This window comes from Ranitomeya variabilis, chromosome 3, assembly GCF_051348905.1.
Source record: "Ranitomeya variabilis isolate aRanVar5 chromosome 3, aRanVar5.hap1, whole genome shotgun sequence".
NCBI classification, from domain to species: domain Eukaryota; kingdom Metazoa; phylum Chordata; class Amphibia; order Anura; family Dendrobatidae; genus Ranitomeya; species Ranitomeya variabilis.
This window is the reverse complement of record NC_135234.1, coordinates 566211254-566230378: the sequence shown is the minus strand read 5'-3', so window position 1 is coordinate 566230378 and position 19125 is coordinate 566211254. Positions and strand designations below refer to the sequence as shown.

The following is a 19125-nucleotide window of genomic DNA, read 5'->3' as shown; positions in this document are numbered from 1 at the left end:
TGCTGACGCTTGGTGCCGAATGGCCCACGAGGCGCCCACCGACCAAGTAGAATGGGCCTTGATCCCTGCTGGGATAGGAACACCTTTGACACGATAGGATTCTTGAATAGCCGACCGAATCCATTTGGCTAGAGTAGCTTTGGAAGCGGGAGAACCCCTCCTTGGTCCCTCTGGAAGTACAAACAGGACATCCGACGTGCGGAAGGGAGCAGTCCGAGAGACGTACCGTCGAAGAGCCCTCACCACATCAAGAGTGTGCAGAGCCTTTTCAATGCGATGGACTGGTGCTGGACAGAACGAAGGCAGAACAATCTCCTCGTTGAGGTGGAAAGAAGAAACGATCTTGGGCAGAAAAACAGGAGAGGTCCTCAATACTGCCTTGTCCGGATGAAAAATTAGAAACGGAGGGCGGCAGGAGAGTGCCGCCAGCTCCGAAACCCGTCTGATGGACATAATAGCCACTAGGAAAACTACCTTCCAGGAGAGGAAGGTCAGGGAAACGTCCTGTAGCGGTTCGAAGGGAGTCTCCTGAAGAGCTCCGAGGACTAAATTAAGATCCCACGGATCCAAAGGCATTTTGTAGGCAGGCGCCACACGGGAAACTCCCTGGAAAAAAGTCTTCACCGGCAATCTATTGGCAATCTTTCGTTGGAAAAGGACCGACAATGCCGAAACCTGACCCTTTAGAGAGCTAAGTGCAAGTCCCGACTCTAGTCCAGATTGGAGAAAATCCAATATGGCAGGGATAGAAAATACCAGAGGAGATCGCCCTTGTGCGTCGCACCATGAGAAGAAAATTCGCCAGGTACGGTGGTAACTGCGCATGGACACAGGTTTCCTAGCCCTGATCATGGTGGAAGACACCTTGGGAGTGAAACCCGCTTGGCCTAGAATCCAGGATTCAACGGCCAGGCCGTCAAAGACAGGGCCCCTGAGTTCTGGTGGTAAATCGGGCCCTGTGAGAAGATACACGCGATCTGGAAGACGCCAGGGGACATCGGTGACCAGCTGAACCAGTTCCGCGTACCATGCTCGGCGCGGCCAGTCCGGCGCGACGAGGATCACTGGTACCCCCTCTGCCCTGATCTTCTTGATGACCCTCAGTAGCAGGGGAAGAGGGGGAAAAATGTACGGGAGGCAGTATTGACGCCACGGCAGGACCAGGACGTCTACTCCGATGGCCCGTGGATCGAGTGACCGTGCAAAGAACTGTGGAATCTTGTTGTTCAACCGGGATGCCATGAGATCCACATCCGGGGTCCCCCAGCGATGACAAATCTGCTGGAAAACCTCCGGGTGAAGGGACCACTCGCCCGAGGCGAGACCCTGGCGGCTGAGGAAGTCCGCCGCCCAATTCTCCACACCTGGTATGTGGATCGCCGAGATGGGTGAATGGTTGGACTCGGCCCAACGCAGGATGTGGGACACCTCGAGCATAGCCGTCTTGCTGCGGGTTCCCCCTTGACGGTTGATGTACGCCACGGCCGTGGCGTAGTCGGACTGGATTCTGACGGAGTGACCCGCCAGAAGATGGTGAAACCGGAACAACGCTAGCCGGATAGCTCGTATTTCCAGGAGATTGATGGAAAGGCGAGACTCTCGAGTGGACCACCGCCCTTGTGCTGTGTGATGGTTGAAAACCGCCCCCCAGCCCATGAGGCTTGCATCGGTTGTCACCACCAGCCACCGCACTGTGAGAAAAGACCTTCCCTGGATTAGGGAGGACTTCAGCGTCCACCACCTGAGGGTCTTCCTGACCCGTGGGGACAGAGTGAAGCGGCGGTCGAGGGAGGACGGGTTGCCGTCCCACGCCGACAGTAGCGCATGCTGTAGGGGACGGAGGTGAAATTGCGCGAATGGAACCGCTTCCATGGCTGCTACCATCTGCCCGAGAATGCACATGCTGAAACGGCCAAGGCCTTGTCTTGAGGGAGAATGACCAGACCGCGAGAAGTGTCCAGTGTCATCCCAAGAAAAGAGATCCGTTGGGCCGGAATCGGAGAGGATTTTTCGAAGTTTATCTTCCAACCCAGGCGAGAAAGAGTATCCACCGTGAGAACGACGGACTCTTCGCAGGCTGGGTAAGATGGACCTTTTATCAGTAGGTCGTCCAGGTACGGAAGTACCACCACTCCCCTGGAATGAAGAATGGCCATGGCAGCCGCCATGACCTTCGTGAAGACTCTGGGAGCGGTGGCGAGACTGAAAGGCAAGGCCACAAACTGGAAGTGTTCTCCGTGAAATACGAAGCGGAGGAACTGCTGATGCGGAGGAAAGATTGGAATGTGGAGGTAAGCATCCTTGATGTCTATGGACGCCAGGAATTCTCCTTTTTCCATGGACGCGACCACAGAACGGAGGGATTCCATTCTGAAATGTCGAATTTTGACAAATTTGTTTAGAAGTTTCAGGTCCAGAATCGGACGCAGCGATCCGTCCTTCTTTGGGACCACGAATAGGTTCGAGTAGAACCCTTTGAACCTTTGGTCTAGGGGAACCGGAATGATGACTCCGTCCCTTTGTAGTGCCCGTATGGCCTGGAGAAAGGCTGTTGTCTTCGATTTGGGAGGGCAGGACTGGAAGAAGCGTGTAGGGGGGGGAGGAAAATTCTGTTTTGTATCCGGTGGACACCAGTTCCCTGACCCACTCGTCGGAAACGACCGAGAGCCAGGCTTGACGGAACAAAAGTAGACGCCCTCCTACTTTGCTGGTGCCCCCCGGATGTTGCAAAGAGTCATTGAGTGGAGGATCTAAGGGATCTGGATCCCTTAGACCAGGGTGGTCTCTGTCTGGGTTTCCAGTTACGGTTAGGTCTCTAAGAGACCTGGGGGCCTCGGTCACCGCGCGAGCCTCGTCCTGATGCGGAGGCAGAGGATGTAGATGACCAGTTGGTATTGTTACGAAAGGGCCGAAATCGGGATTGTTGTTGATACCGAAACGGCCGGGTAGGCTTTTGTTGGGGGAGAAATTTACTTTTTCCCCCGGTGGCATCTGAGATTATTTGGTCTAATTTTTCTCCAAATAAACGACCAGCCTGGTAGGGCAGAGATGTCAAAGAGCGCTTGGAAGCCGAATCTGCCCGCCAATCCCTGAGCCACAGGGCTCTTCTAATGGAGATTGCATTCGCGGCTGCCTGTGCAGCGCAATTGGCTGCGTCTATTGAGGCGTTGACTACGAAATCCCCAGCCCAGTCTGGTTAGCCAGGTTGATCGCCTCTGGAGGTAGGTCGCTAACTTGGATGGTCGTGGAAAGAGTCTCGGCCCAAGCGACCATAGCCTTAACCACCCAAGAGGCAGCGAAAGATGGGAAGAGAGAGGCTCCTGTGGCCTCAAAGACGGAGCGAGCCAGATAATCAATCTGACGGTCAGAGGGGTTCTTAACCGAGGAGCCGTCTGACAGGGACAGGATGGTTTTGGAAGCGAGATGTGACACAGCAGGGTCCACTGAGGGGGACTGCAGCCAGTCCTTTGATTAGTTCCTGAGGAAAAGGATATTTGGCCTCGATGGGCTTTTGACCTATGAAGCGTTTATAGGGACGGTCCCTGTGTTTTTGTACAATCTCCTTGAACTCAGGATGAGTGACAAAAACCTATTGGACACGTTTAGTCTTTTTGAACGACACCACGTGTTCGGGCGTAGATACGGATTCCTCGGCCACCTTCAGGGTCTGGTTGACCGCTTCGATGAGAGAATCGAGTGTCTCTTGGGAGGTGGAGGAATCCTGAATGTAGGAATCGTCGGACTCATATTCAGAGTCGTTTGGGTTGTCTGGAGAAGGGGACCGGGAAGCGGAGCTCGCCGACGCTGAAAAACCAACTGGCCCGTGGTCAGGGGATGGAACATGGGTATGTTTTCTGGAGCCCCGAGTAGAAAGTGACAGAGTACGCCCCCTGCTGGTGGACGGATCCGTACCGTCGCCCGAATCCTCCGCGGTCTGACTTGAAGGGGGGCCCCGGAGGGAGTCAATTGCCCTGACTAGGGAAGCTGCCCACTCAGGGGGGCTAGGCTCTACAGGGTCGACGGCAGCGGCGGGAGGCGGCTGCACAGAGGCCGGGACACAATCCGCACACAACGGGTTACTGTGAGCTCGGGGAAGGGCCGTATTGCAAGTGGCACATACAGTGAAAAACACTGTGTGCTTCTTGTTACCCTTTTTAGTCTCCTTGGATTGAGACATAGTGTCTTTAGAGACAGAGCGGGGCAGTATACGCAGGGAAAGGGTTAAGCTTTCTTGAAGCAGCTTACCCACGGTCCTGTGCCTGTGTCCCCGAGGAGGAATGTAGCCGTGGCGGTTCCTGGTCAGCGTGGGCCACCTTGCAGAGAGATGGCAATATGGCCCCCGAGATCTGCAGGGCGCCTCTCGTCCCAGACGAGAAGCGCCGATATAGTGGGCGGGGTTACGGCCGTGGGAGGGATCTGCCCACTGCGGCCTACACCGGCTGAGAAGCCGGGGACTAAATTTCCGGCCTGCCCGGCGTTGCGCAGCAGCCGCAACGGAGCGTCGCTGACCACCGCAGACCGCCGGCGCCTCTCCCCAGGAACTCTGCTGCAAGTACCGCCGGCGCCTGTCCCCATAGAGCTCCGGAGCGCATGAGGGATGTGTACTCGCAGTGCCCTCCGATAATGCAGGTTCCCCCGTCACCTGCGCGCTCCATCCATCCTGTGCCAGTTTCAGCTTCCATCCTCTTCTGCAGGTAGAATCTTTTAGTGCAACGCCATGCAGTGTGGGCCTTGTCTGTCGGGCCCCCGGAGAGGTACATTAGAGCAGGCTCTGTGTACTCGCCGTCTTGCAGGGGGGAAGGGAGATCGGGACCAAAGAGGGAAACCGTCGCCCCAGTAAAAATTGGCGTGCTCCAGCGTCGCAGGAGAGGGACGGGGAGGTATACTCGCCGTGCTCGCCTGTTGCTGGTTCGGGGGAGAGCGGGCCCTATAAAAGGGATCCGTCACCCCCTTCACTCCGTTAAATAAAAAATACAAATTTACAGAAAGATAAAAATTAAAATTAAAATTAAAATAAGAAAGTTGGGGTCAAAAAAACAGACCCAAGTGCCTCCTACAGACACTAAGCAAGAACTGGTTGAATTGTAGCCAGTGAAGGGGTGTATACTGCAGAGGAGGAGTTAATCTTTCTGTTTACTTAGTGCCCTCCTAGTGGCAGCAGCATAACACCCATGGTCCTGTGTCCCCCAATGAGGCGTAGGAGAAAGAGGGATTTTTGGTTCTTACTGTAAAATCTCTTTCTTGGAGCCTTCACTGGGGGATATAGGTAACCATGGGTGTATGCTGCTGTCGCTAGGAGGCTGACACTATGCAAATAATGAAGTAGTAACTCCTGCCAGGCAGTATACACCCTCCGATAGGCACCAGGCAACTCAGTTGGTGCAAAAGCAGTAGTAGGAACAAGTAATATCAAACTCAACCTATGTACCAACCCACAACAACGGCACGTCGGCCAGCACGGTACAACTTAAAGGGAGGGTGCTGTGTCTCCCAATGAAGGCTCCAAGAAAGAGATTTTATGGTAAGAACCAAAAATCCCTCTTTCTTTCTCGCTTCATTGGGGGACACAGGTAACCATGGGACGTCCAAAAGCAGTCCCTAGGGCGGGATATTCTGCAGAAAAAGAGGAGTTAGGTTGGCCGGTGAGAAACCGCCGCCTGCAGTATCTTCCTACCCAGGCTCGCATCCGCAGAAGCCTGAGTATGCACCTTGTAGAATTTTACAAAGGTGTGAATGGATGACCACGCTGCGGCCTTGCAAACCTGGGAGGCCAAAGCTTGGTGACGAACTGCCCAGGAAGCTCCCACAGCCCAGGTAGAGTGAGCCTTCACCCCCGAAGGAGGCTGTTTGTCTTGGACACGGTATACCTCCAGAACCGCCGAACGGATCCAACGAGCAATTGTGGACTTGGAGGCTGGGAACCCCTTTCGACGCCCTTCCGAGACGATGAACAGAGGATCGGCCTGACGAACAGGAGCAGTTCTGGAAAGATAAACCCGGATAGCCCTGACCACATCCAACTTGTGAAGCGATTTCTCCAAGGGATGAACCGGGGAAGGGCACAAGGAAGGGAGGACAATGTCCTCATCGATGTGAAAAAGACGAGACTACCTTCGGTAAGAAGGAAGAAACCGGTCGAAGAACCACCTTGTCCTGGTGCAGGACTAGAAAGGGAGAACGACAGGATAATGCCGCCAGCTCCGAAACTCTTCTGATGGAGGTGATGGCGACCAAGAAGGCTACCTTCCAAGATAGAAGGGAGAAGGAAATGTCCTGGATTGGTTCAAAGGGCGCCTAAGACAAGGTTGAGATCCCAAGGCTCGACAGGAGGATGATAGGGGGGGAGCTATATGCGAGACCTCCTGAATAAAGGTCCTCACCTGAGGAAGGGAGGCTATGTCTCTTTGAAAAAGGATGGGCAGCACGGTGGCGCAGTGGTTAGCACAGCAGCCTTGCAGCGCTGGAGTCCTGGGTTCTAATCCCACCTTGGACAACATCTGCAAAGAGTTTGTATGTTCTCTCCGTGTTTGCGTGGGTTTCCTCCGGGCACTCCGGTTTCCTCCCACATTCCAAAGACATACTGATAGGGAATTTAGATTGTGAGCCCCATCGGGGACAGCGATGATAATGTGTGCAAACTGTAAAGCGCTGCGTAATATGTTAGCGCTATATAAAAATAAAGATTATTATTATTATTATGGGCAGAGCGGAAATCTGACCTTTCAAAGTGCTAAGGGAATGTCCCGAATCGAGACCCGCTTGAAGAAAACTGAGAAGGGATGGAAGGGAAAAGGTCATAGGAAACAGACAGTTGAGCTCGCACCATCGGAAAAAGGCCTTCCAACATTTGTGGTAGATACGCGAAGAAGCCGGTTTCCTCGCCCTTATCATAGTCTGGATGACGCTGTGAGAAAAACCCGCGTCCTTCACGACCGCGGCCTCAACGGCCATACCATTAAATTCAGACACCGAGAATTCGGGTGGAAGAGGGGCCCTTGTGAAAGAAGATCCGGTAAATCCGGTAGCCTCCATGGAACGTCCGATAGCATGTTCACCAGTTCCGTGTACCAAGCCCTGCGAGGCCAATCTGGAGCTACCAAGAGCACGGGGTCCCCTTCCGACTTGATATTTTTGACGATTCTCGGGATCAACGGGGGGGGGGGGGGGTGGTAACAGAAAGGGCATCTGGACCTGGGCCTACGAGATCACAAGAGCGTCGCATCCAATGGCCATCGGATCCCAAGATCTGGAAACGTACTGGGGAACCTTGTGGTTTGCCCGGGAGGACATTAAGTCGGCGTCCGGGACGCCCCACCGCTGACAAATCTGGTTGAAGATTGAGGGAAGGAGAGACCACTCGCCCGCCTCGATGCCTTGACGACTTAGAAAGTCGACTTCCCAATTGTCCACCCCTGGGATGTGGACGGCCGAGAGAAAGGGAACGTGGCTCTCCGCCCAGCGCAGAATCTTTGCCACTTCAGTCATGACTTGACAGCTTCGAGTCCCTCTCTGGTGGTTTATGTAGGCCACAGCTGTGGCGTTGTCCGACAGAACGCGGACCGGTTTTCCCGAGAGGAGGGACTGCCAGCGGACGAGGGCTAGGAAGATGGCTCGGAGTTCCAAGAGGTTGATAGGAAGACATGCCTCTTGAACAGTCCAGCGGCCCTGGGCCGTGAGGTAGAGAAAGACCGCTCCACAAACCTGGAGACTGGCGTTGGTGGTGATAACCTGCCAGCGGGGAGGAAGAAATGACCTCCCGCGCAGAATGGAGGTGGACAGCATCCACCAAGAGAGGGACTGTTTCACCTTGGAAGAAAGGTGAAACGGATGGTCCAGGGAAAGTGGATTCTTGTCCCAGGCGGCTAGAAGGGCCAGCTGGAGGGGACGAGAGTGGAACTGAGCATAGGGAACCGCTTCCATTGCAGCGACCATTTTCCCCAGAACTCTCATGGCTAGACGAAGGGACAGAGGGTTCGGACCCTTTAGCGCTCTGACACCCAGACGAAGAGAAAGGAACTTCTCCTTGGGGAGGAAGACCTGAGCCTGAGAGGTGTCGAATTCCATGCCCAGGAATTCCAAGCCTTGGGTCGGGATCAAGGATGACTTCTGGTAGTTTATTATCCAACCGAGGCGAATGAGGGTGTCCAGAGTAAGCTGGAGGCTCTGGCTGCAATCCCGACGGGACGAACCCTTGATCAAGAGGTCGTAGAGGTAAGGGATTACCAGAATCCCCTTTGAATGAAGGATGGCCATGACGGCCGCCATGACCTTCGTAAAGACCCTGGGAGCAGAGGCCAGCCCGAAGGGGAGAGCCGTGAACTGGTAATGATTTTCTTGGATCGCGAACCGGAGAAACCTCTGATGCTGTACGCAAATTGGAACGTGGAGGTACGCATCCCGAATGTCCACGGAACACAGGAACTCTCCTGGTTCCATGGACGCGACCACCGAGCGTAGTGATTCCATCCTGAAGTGTCGAATCCTGAGATGGCGGTTTAACCGCTTGAGATCCAAAATTGGATGGAGAAAGCCGTCCTTCTTTGGGACCACAAACAGATTCGAGTAAAAACCTGAAAACCGCTTGTGATAAGGAACCGGAACTACGACTCCTGAGGCGAGGAGTGAATCGACGGCCTGGAGAAGCCCTGGGAGATGGGAGGACTGCTTGGGAGGAAGAAAGAGCAGAAAACGTCTTAATGGGGGCGAAGAAAATTCTATTTTGTAGCCTGAAGTGACGATCTCCCTGACCCAGGCGTCGTCAACTACCGATAGCCAAACTGCTGAGAACAGAAGAAGCCAGCTTCCCACCCTGGAGGGATTTCCAGGTGGGGGAGACCCGTCATTCATTAGAAGACCTGTGGCCCCGAGGTCCAGATGGTTTTGAGGGGTAGCTCTTAGCTCTCCAGTGCGGGGGAGGCCTGAAAGAAGGCTTCCTCCGGTCTCCTTGTGAGGAAGAGCGGTCCTGATTGGGGATTCCGGCGGAGGCAAAGGACCGAAAGGGACGAAAGGACTGGGGGCCTCTCCTGTTGAGGGTACGTTTTGGCTTGGACTGGGGTAAGAAGGTATCGCTTGAGGTCCAAAAAAAAAAAAAAAAAAAACACGGAAGGGTCAGCCCGACTTTCTTCGGGACTATGAAAAGAATAGAGTAGAACCCCGAAAATAAAACGTTAATTCCTGGGGACGGGTACGATCACTGCTGTGCGTATAGGGAAAAAGACGGCCTGAAGAACCCCTGGGGCCTGCGACGCATGTCTTTGCAGGCGAGACAGAAGGAAACGTCTTCCTGGAGGAGAAGAAAAGTTGATTTTGTAGCCAGAAGTCGCTATTTGTCTTGAGATTGAGGCAACCTTTTTCTATTAAAAGGACTTTAGACTTGGACCGGGGAAGCGAGGAGCTTTTCCCGCCGGAACATCAAATATTATTTGATCCAGCTTGGATTCAAAAGGTCTAGGGCCTTGGAAGGCAAAACCAGAGAGACCAGAGAATGTGGCGTATAGCAGCGATGTTGCTGGTAGCCGTGGCGGATCAACCAGCCACATCAAAAGGAAGCCGTCACGAGACATTTGCCGGCATGGGCAGTCTGATCTACCAGATCTGGCATCTGATCCGAAGAAGCCTAGAATACTCTAACGAAGCATTCTTGCCCAGGCAGACATGGATTTTGATACCAAGGTGGAGGCAAATATGGGACAGAGAGAGGCGCCAGCTGATTCAAAGGCTGACTTAGCCAAGGATTCAATCTGTCTATCCGTAGAATCCTTAAGAGATGCACTGTTCAGCAGAGATAAGACTGTCTTGGAAGACAGGCGAGAAACCGGCGAATGCACATTAGGGAATTCTGCTCCATTTGTCACCAAGGTGTGGGCTAAAGGGATAGAGAATTAATAGCTTCTTCCTTCCTGGGAAGCGCTTTTCAGGGTATGCCCAGTGTTTAGACATAATCATCACAAATTCCCTGTGATTGGTGAAATGCCGGGAAGGACATTTTACCCATTTGAAGACAACGGAGTGCTCCTGAGCAGGTGCCTCGTCCTCCCTTAGGTTCAGAATATGGTCAATTTGCAAAGATGAGGCTAATGAGCATATCTTGCCTCTTTTAGGTCTGGTCAGTATAGGACGCAGACTGGGAATCCATATCCGACCCAAAAGCCACCTCCGAAGACTGGGCATGGGAAGGAACCCGCTTCTTTTGCTTTGTACCCGATTTGTCCCTGGTAAGGACGGGGTCAGGTGCGTGCGAATCACCGTAAGAGGCGTTCGTAGCACTGGTGGAAGAAGACCGAGGGAGGGGCACGAGGAAGAGCCCGCTTCTTTGCTTTGTACCAGATTTTACCCTGGTAAGGCCACGGTCAGGTGCGTGCGAATCACCGTGAGAGGTGTTTGGAGCTTGGAGCACTGGTGGCAGAAGACAAATGTGGAAGTCGCTCCAGGACCTGGACCAGGGACTGTGAAACGTTTGTCAGGTCTGAGACCGGATTCGACATAGCAACAACCCACTCCAGAGGGAGGGGAGTGCTCTCATCCCGGGCTGGTCTGAATGCCACTTCTCTTTAACCAATGGCACAGGCGACGTGGATTATAGGAACAGGAATGGGCCTCCCTGAGATAGGGCAAGCGTGAGGGACTAGGGCTACTGCTGGGGAGAGCTAAGCCCTTGTGAAGAGAGAAAATAACCAGTCTGGGCTGGTCCTACATGATAACACATGGCAATGCGACTGCTGAGGCTGCAAAGTCCCCCAGATCCAGTGCAGGTTAGTGATGGACGCCTGCTCTGCCCTTTGGAGCCGGAAGTCGATGGTGACAAACGCTGCACGAATCTTGTCACACGCCTTGCAGACAGAGATACATTATGCGGGGGGCGTGTCTCGGGTGACAGGGAGAGAGGGATAGGGAAAAACTCACTCTCTCACTATGCCAAGAAAACGTGCTCATCGAAGTGGGGGGAGGGGGGGCGGGGTTAAGCGTGCGGCATGCCCTGATTGGCCGACGGTCCAGTAAGGGGGCATGGCTACACAAGAGTCTGGGGAAGGCCCAAAACCGGGGCTAAATCAACAGAGGACATGGCATTATGCGAAGGCTCGGAACCCGCAGAGGCAGAACCGGAAAAAAGGCATTAACAAAAGTCCTAGTCCGGGAATGAAAATTGGTCACGTCGCAAGGCATAAGGGAATAGGAGCCCTTTCTATTGGTTATGGAGCCTCAGTAGTGCACCGGAGAGGAGATCCTGTGATGGGGGAGAAAGAGTGCAATAAATACGCGCGCTTAGTGCGGGGGCGTGGCTCTGGCCAGGACAGAAGGAGGGGGATGAAGAAAAAATTGCCGCTGTCGTTCAGTGACGCCATATTCTGTGCAGTGTCCTGACGCGGGTAAAGTGTGAGGCAGAGAAAGAGACAGTTCTGGACAGCGATATACCCGCGAAGGGAACACGCCATGGGAAAACAAAAAGGTGCAGACGCCTCAGACACGGTGTAGGGACGGAGCGCATAATGCGCGACATACTGCTGGTACCTTGAGAGATGTCCGGCTCCACTTGCAGATGAGGTGAGGATCGTCCAGGGGCCCTTGTGGAGAGGGTCGCTGTAGATGAAAATCCTTCTTCCCACAAGAGTCTCCAAAGAGTGTAGAAGACAGCATCAACCCCTTCAGAAAAGGGGGGAGGTCACCGCTGGTGACCACTGTCTTCCTCTCAGCCCTCTCCGAGGAGAAGGGTGAGGAGGGAAATGGCAAGGACCAGCCACCGGAATCAGCCCTGGAGCACCCGTAATGTGACAGGGGATAGTGTCCCAAAGCGATAGTGTCCCAATGAAGAGAGAAAGAAAACAGGGCAATAAATACGCAGCAGAAATTCAGTAAAACCTGCTTTTTGTTAGCAGCTTCCTTACTGCCATGAGAGCAAGTTTAGCCTGTAGTAAAAAAAAAAAACGCAGCAAAAACGCAACATGTGAACATAGCCAAAGTCATTTTTATAGAATCCTACAAAGATATTGGAGCGAATGTGCCCCATATCATAGACATAAATGCTGAGATGAGAGACACTACAAGTGGTTAACAATATCAAAAGTTTATTAAGTTCTCACTCAGAGCAAAGACAAGTACAAATGTGATATACAGATGGGTTGACATGGAGAAGACAAGGCAAGCAAACACCACATCACAAATAGCCAATTTCAAATATTGAACCTGGTGGGGGTTATGGAGGAAATATATGTGATATATCAGTAGGTCATGGTATGATGCCCCCTACAGGATATAGGGGAAGAGTCCATCAGACTATAGCCCTCATAACAATACTATGCCTGAGTTCTCGAAAGTGCCATAGATTGTGCCATCCTAAGGTGCTTACCCATGTGGGATGATGAGCGTTGTTACCATGGCCCCGACGCGCGTTTCGCTTCATGGGCTGTGTCATTGTTATGACACTAAGGTGGTGCATTTAGGCTTTTTTATGTACATGGCCTACATGAACACTTGTTGACAAGAATGCAGCATTAGTAGGAAACAGTGAAACTAAATATCCTGCCATCTTGTGCCTTTATTTCCCTTGCTTTGGCCATCTGCTGCCTTCACGGTTTTTAGCTGCACATGCTCAGAGTACAATCACTTCTTCGCCAAGTACAATACAAGGACTCTGTACATATGTGGGGTTGAGATTGGCCGATAACACCACACATGCACAGGTAGGTAAGATAAAACAGCTCCTTGGCAGACATTATTGGGGCCGTGCCAGGACAACTGAAGCCACTTGATCACTATGCCATCAACACAACATTCCCACACAACAAAAGAAACGGCAAACAACATCACATACTTACTATTTTGCAGCCAAGTTTAATATATGGAGAAAACAAATCTAATGATTACCTGTTTCTTTCTCTGTGCATCAGTCTTGTCCACTGCAGTAGAGTAGGTTACAGATTTTTGGATGGCTTTTAAAGCTTCTGGGTTGTAAACAGTTTTCGTGAGTCCTGTAGAGGTGGACAATACCTACAAATAAGAAGAAAACATGAAATACTTCACATCTTTCATTTCCAGCAGCACTACAACAGTTTTTGTAGATATATTGTGCAACATAAGCTACTAAAGGAAATCTGTCAGCAGCTTTTGATATGCAATCTGAGAGCAGTTCATTGTTGGGGCAGAGACCCAGATTCCAGGGATTAATCACCTACTGGCCTGCTGGCTGTAATTTTGATAAAAATCACCATTTGTCTGCTGCAGGTCTACCAGTTCTCTGAATGCTGAGATCAGTAAAACAAAACTACAGCAAACAGTCCAGTAAGCGATACATCGCTTGCACGTTAACTTATGCTGGTTTCAGAGTAGGTGACAAAAACCTGGTGACAGATTTCCTTTATATGTATGGAGAGCAGCATGGTGTGGGAATGGAGACACCGATTCCAGAGATGTGCCACTTACTAGGCTGGGTTTCTGTGTCAACAAATTCAGTGTTTAATCAGCAGGAATTACATAGATCTTATGCGCCAAATGTCCAACCATGCACTTAGCAGTGATTAGCAGTAGGGATGAGCGAATAGCTTTGGATAACTCCTTATCCAAACAGCTGCATCGGGAACCCGGATACCTGGAGCGCTCCGACAATTAAGGTGTCCGGCCCCGCAGCTGCATGTGTCGCAGCTGTGTGACAGTCACAGCACATGGATGGAGAGCCAGTTTATTGTGACTGTCACAGCGGCGACACATGCAGCTGTGGCACCGAACAGCTGTTTACGGGAGCGCTCCAGGTATCCGGGTTCCCGCAGCAGCTATTCGGTAAGTGCTATAGCTATTCGGATAAGGAGTATCCCAAGCTATTCGCTCATCCCTAATTAGCGGCTCTCCATCAACATACAATGTCCACAGAAAGCCGACACTGTTGTGCGGCCTGGGTTATACAGGGCTCAACATTCCAAGCTGTGCTAAATCTGCAGCAGAATAAACTGGGATTCTGTCACAACTGCTGCACCCAGTAAACTAAGTGACACATTGTTGGAATCAGGGTTTCAGCCCCTACTTCATGGTGCCGTCAGATTACGTAACAAAAACTTGTTGATTCCCTTTAAAGAGCAATGTAAAGGCTCTTATGTAAACTTGATTTAGTTAATATGCTACAGTTGAATGTCAAAGTTTGGGCATCCCTTTAACTTTAGGCAAATTTGAGATCATTTCATCTTCAACTTGCTTAACTGGTGTAACACACTTTGAATAGTAGCAACATTTTTTGCAAAACACGTTTCAAGCAGCTTCACAGAAATTGCCAGAGCTACGCTCACCCATCAAATTCACAGTTTCTTACACAAAAAATGCCATTCCAGTCCTCCACTGGAATAACATTTCTAGCAATGTGCACGCCGCCACTGATCTGACTGCCGAATTAAGTGGTGCGAGTCTTACTGAATTCCTGGACATCCCATCATTAGGACTAGTGTAGGAAACTCCAGTCCCAAAAATTCGGGGCCTAGATCTCTGATAATCCCACTTGCATTTCCAAAGGGATAAAAGTATCATCACACCACACTTGCTCTGAATCAGGTCTAACAACAGTCAATAATGCATCTCCCTTCAGTAACATTAAATCTCCTAAAATGGCTAAATCTCTTGTGTTTTCTCCATGATGCACCTTCAGCCTGTAAGCCATCTCCTTGAGATGGGAATCTACCTGTCAGCTACTACAAACAGGGAAGCAGAGGATAGCAGTGGCAGGCAGCATCTCATAGAACGCAATGGAGACTCTGCACACAGACACAGGCAGTGGGAGTCTAGGGAGTTTTAGAGGAAGGTGGCTAATCATTGCATTGCCTCATTAGATAAGCAGGTATGCTACTCACCTTTTCAGTGGTGGGATGAGTGTGTTTTGTAATATAACCCAATCTATCTTTTATTGACACTTTTGCTACAGCCTGTAGGAAAAAAGGAAATGAGTTAAATGCAAGTGCTAAACAAGAGTAACACAAAGGAAATTTGTCAGGTTTTAGCTATGTAATCTGAGGACAGCATGAGGTATGGGGTACAACACAGACTTCAATGATATGTCACATGTTAGGCTGTGTGTTGTTTACTTTAAAGAAAGGTTTTATCACCTGGTGATAATTGGACTACAGCAATGCATGGTAGTCTGACTCCCCCTGTGATAAGCAGCGCACTGCACTGTCTATAGACTATGCATATAGAGAGTCTGGTGGGAGCGGGGCTGCTTTCTCTGTTTGCTGCATTGCTAAATATAAAAAAGTTGATTGTGTTAGAATCGATTAAGTAATGTAAGTGATACATTGCTGGATTCAGTGTTTCTATACATCATGCTGCTCTCAGATAAATAGCAAAACCCTGCTGACAGATTCCCTTTAATTCTACTACATATGTACACAATGATTACAAATTAGAAGGCACATTAATCTGGGAGGGGTGTACAAACAGGTCAAATAATTTATCACTGTAGAAGACACAGAGACTGGCAATATGCATACAAGTACAAAATACCTGTAATATTTCTGTATTCGCACTTTGTGCCTCGGCTGGCTCCATGTTACTGGAAGGAACAGGCCCAAGCCGTTCTTTTACGGACTGTTTGATAACTGGTGAATTCTGAGGCTGAACATTAAGCCGATCAGCCTGAAAAGAAGAGGGCACAAATATTACTTCACATGCATATTGGCTCTTACAAGACATGGTTTAAAGCAATCGACTGGAAGTAAAGAAATAAAAAGCTGATGTTTACCACTTGTGGAACCACAGAGACAATTCTAAGCCACGGACTGCTCACAGCTAATCAACCTCATGCACACAAATCTCCATCCAGAAGACGATTAGCTCAGATTACAACGAGCTTTAAGGCTATGTGCACACATCAGGATTTCTGGCAGAAATTTTCCTGACAAAAACCGGACATTTCTGCCAGAAATCCGCATGCGTTTTTACCGCGATTTTTTCCAAATGCATAGAATTGCGGGAAAATCCGCAAAAATTAATGAACATGCTGCTTTTTTTTAAAGCGATGCGTTTTTTTCGAGGAAAAAATGCACCATGTGCACAAAACATGCAGAATGCATTCCAAATGATAGGATGCATAATGCATGCGTTTTTAATGAGTTTTTATAGCGTTTTTATCGCGAAAAAACCTGAACGTGTGCACATAGCCTTAGGGTTGTCTCATCACAGCCATTCATGGCATAATCTGATGATAACATGCCAGAAATCTCTATTTGCTACGGATCTAACCTCTGGGACCTGCACTTCTCTCCAGAACTCTGGTCCCCAAACCTCAAAGGTGACACAGCCGCTGGCACTGCAGAGGTGAACTAGCAAAGACTTTTCAACTCTTCACCCATTCATGACCTCATCATGGAAAATATGGTCATATGGTCAAGTTGGGTTTATGAAGAGGGCTCTGCACTGTCTGTAGCAGCAGCGGCCAAAGCTAAAGCCGATCACTGCAGTTCACCCATTTCAAATTCTGGTGTCAATCACAGACAGCGACATTTAAAGGGGTTGTCCCATAAGCAAAGTACATATTAATTAACAGCTCGTGGAATAATAAGTTCCACAATTGGATGTGTTTAAATAAAATGTTCCTGTTCTGAGGTAATTTTATAAATGTACCCCTTCTGTGTGCTGTGTAATGGCTGTGTCTGACCGAGCAGGAACATAGTCTGATCATACCACATCTCCTGGGCAGGGAAGGAAAGAAGAGTATACATATAGGACAGCGGGGATCGCGGATGATTCTTCATTTGACGTAATACTTTCATTGCTTGTTTTTAATCCATGTTTTACCTCAAAGAATCAGCTGTGATCCCCTGCTATGAGGTCTGTAAACTCTCTTGCGCTGAGGCTATGTGCACACGTTCAGGTTTTTTTGCGTTTTTTCGCGCTAAAAACGCTATAAAAACTGATTAAAAACGCATGCATTATGCATTCTATCATTTAGAATGCATTCTGCATGTTTTGTGCACATGGATGCGTTTTTTTTCGCGAAAAAAACGCATCGCGGTAAAAAATTGAGCATGTTTATTAATTTTGCGGATTTTCTGCGTCTTTCCCGCAATTCTATGCATCTGGGAAAAACCGCACAAAAAATGCATCAAAAACGCGTCAAAAAACGCAAAAAAAAAAAAAGCATGCGGATTTCTGGCAGAAATTTCCGTTTTTTTGTCAGGAAAATTTCTGCAAGAAATCCTGACGTGTGCACATACCCTCAAGCCCTGGCCAGGAGATGTCAGACACAGCCATTACACAGTACACAGCAGGGGCACATTTATAAGATTGTCTCAGCAGATTATCTCAAACACATCCAATTGTGGAACTTATTATTCCAAGATCTACAGATTAAAATTAACTTTGTTGGTGGGGAAAAACCCTTTAAATGGAGACAATTAAATGGCTAAGATGAGAGTGAGGGTACTGAACCACCATAGCCACCCTGCTAGCCTTTCCTTGCAACCGCGTGGCGTCGATGGGTTAGCATTGCAACAAGGGGTATGCTGAAGTCCCCTATGACTTCCATGGTATCAGTCCTAGAGCCCCTGCTCTTCTCCATTTACACTTTTGGCCTGGGACAGCTCAAAGAATCTCACAGCTTGCAGTATCACCTCTATGATGATGACACACAGATCTACCTCTCTGAACCAGTTATCCACACCCTGCTAACCAGAATCCCACAATGTCTGTCCGCTATTTCATCTTTCTTCTCTGCTACATTTCTAAAACTTAATATGGACAAAACAGAAATCATCATCTTTCCTCTATCTCACTTGACTCCCCCAATAGATCCATCTATTAAAGTAAATGGCTGCTCACTCTCCCCAGTCCCACAAGCTCGCTGGCTCGGGGTAACCCTTGACTCTAATTTCTCCTTCAAACCACATATCCATGCCCTTTCCACTTGCTGCTGATTTCTCAACCAAGAATCTGCAAAAACCCTAGTCCATGCACTCATCATTTCCCACCTTGACTACTGCAACCTCCTGCTCTATCCTAACCTCCACTGCCCGACTAAAACGTATCCCCCCCGCAATTCCCCGGTCTCTCCCCTCTGTCAATGCCTTCACTGGCTCCCCATTATCCAGAGACTTCAGTTCAAAACCCCTAACCATGGCATACAAAACCATCCACAATTTATCTCCTCCATACATCCGTGACCTAGTCTCCCGGTACTTACCTGCACGCAACCTCCGATCCTCATAAGATCTCCATCTCTACTCCCCTCTTATCTCCTCTTCCCACAATCGCATACTAAGATTTCTCCCACGCAACCCCATACTCTGGAAGTCTCTACCACAACTCATCAGACTCTCACCTACCGTGGAAACCTTCAAAAGGAACCTGAAGACCTACCTCTTCCATCAAGCCTACAACCTGCAGTAACCACCAAACACGCTACACGACCAGCTCAACCCTCACCCCCTGTATCCTCACCCATCCCTTGTAGATTATGAGCTCTCACAGACAGGGTCCTGTCTCCTCCTGTACCAGTCATGACTTTATTGTTCAAGATTATTGTATTTGTTATTATGTATACACCTTTTCACATGGAAAGCGCCATAGAGTAAAAGGCGCTATAATAATAAATAATAATCATCTTGGTCTGCAATACAACTACGGTATTATTCGGACTATAAGACGCACTTTTGTTCCCCAAAATTTTGGGGAAAAGTGGGGGGTGCGTCTTATAATCCGAATCTGTGTGCTGTGCTGTAGAGGAGGGGGGGCGGCTCTGGAGTGGTGTCAGGGGGCTGGGGTGGGCTGGCTGCGGGCTGCAGAGACAGCAGGAGGTTCTGTGCTCCCGCTCATTAGCCTCATGTAATATTCACTGCACTTGCTGTCAAACACCTTGGTGCTGAACCTGTGCCAAGTTGATTCACAGGGGAGCAGCGAATATTACATGTGCCTGCATCTCCCCCCCACTCCCATCATGGATATGGCCCCCGGTAACTCTTATATGCCCCCCTGTGCTGCTGGCAGACACATCCCCCCCCCCCCCCCCCCGTGCTGCTGGCAGACACATGCCGCCCCCCCCCCCCCCCTGTGCTGCTGGCAGGCACATGATAAAATAACAAACACTTAACTCACCTTCCCCTGATGGCTCAGTGCTCACAGCTCCTCGGTTGCTTCCTGTGTCTGTGCTGACATCCG

At 50.0% G+C, this 19125-nt stretch overlaps 1 protein-coding gene across 1 annotated transcript in view; it reads right to left on the bottom strand.

Annotated features, from left to right (window-relative positions):
- Positions 1-19125, bottom strand: part of RBM26 (RNA binding motif protein 26) — a 128934-nt gene that overhangs the window by 18636 nt on the left and 91173 nt on the right. The window contains exons 14-16 of the mRNA XM_077297186.1: positions 15475-15606; positions 14826-14897; positions 12862-12984 (exon numbers count right to left, since the gene is read on the bottom strand). Coding sequence (XP_077153301.1) covers positions 12862-12984; positions 14826-14897; positions 15475-15606 — 327 coding nt within the window. The remainder of the gene's footprint in view (positions 1-12861; positions 12985-14825; positions 14898-15474; positions 15607-19125) is intronic.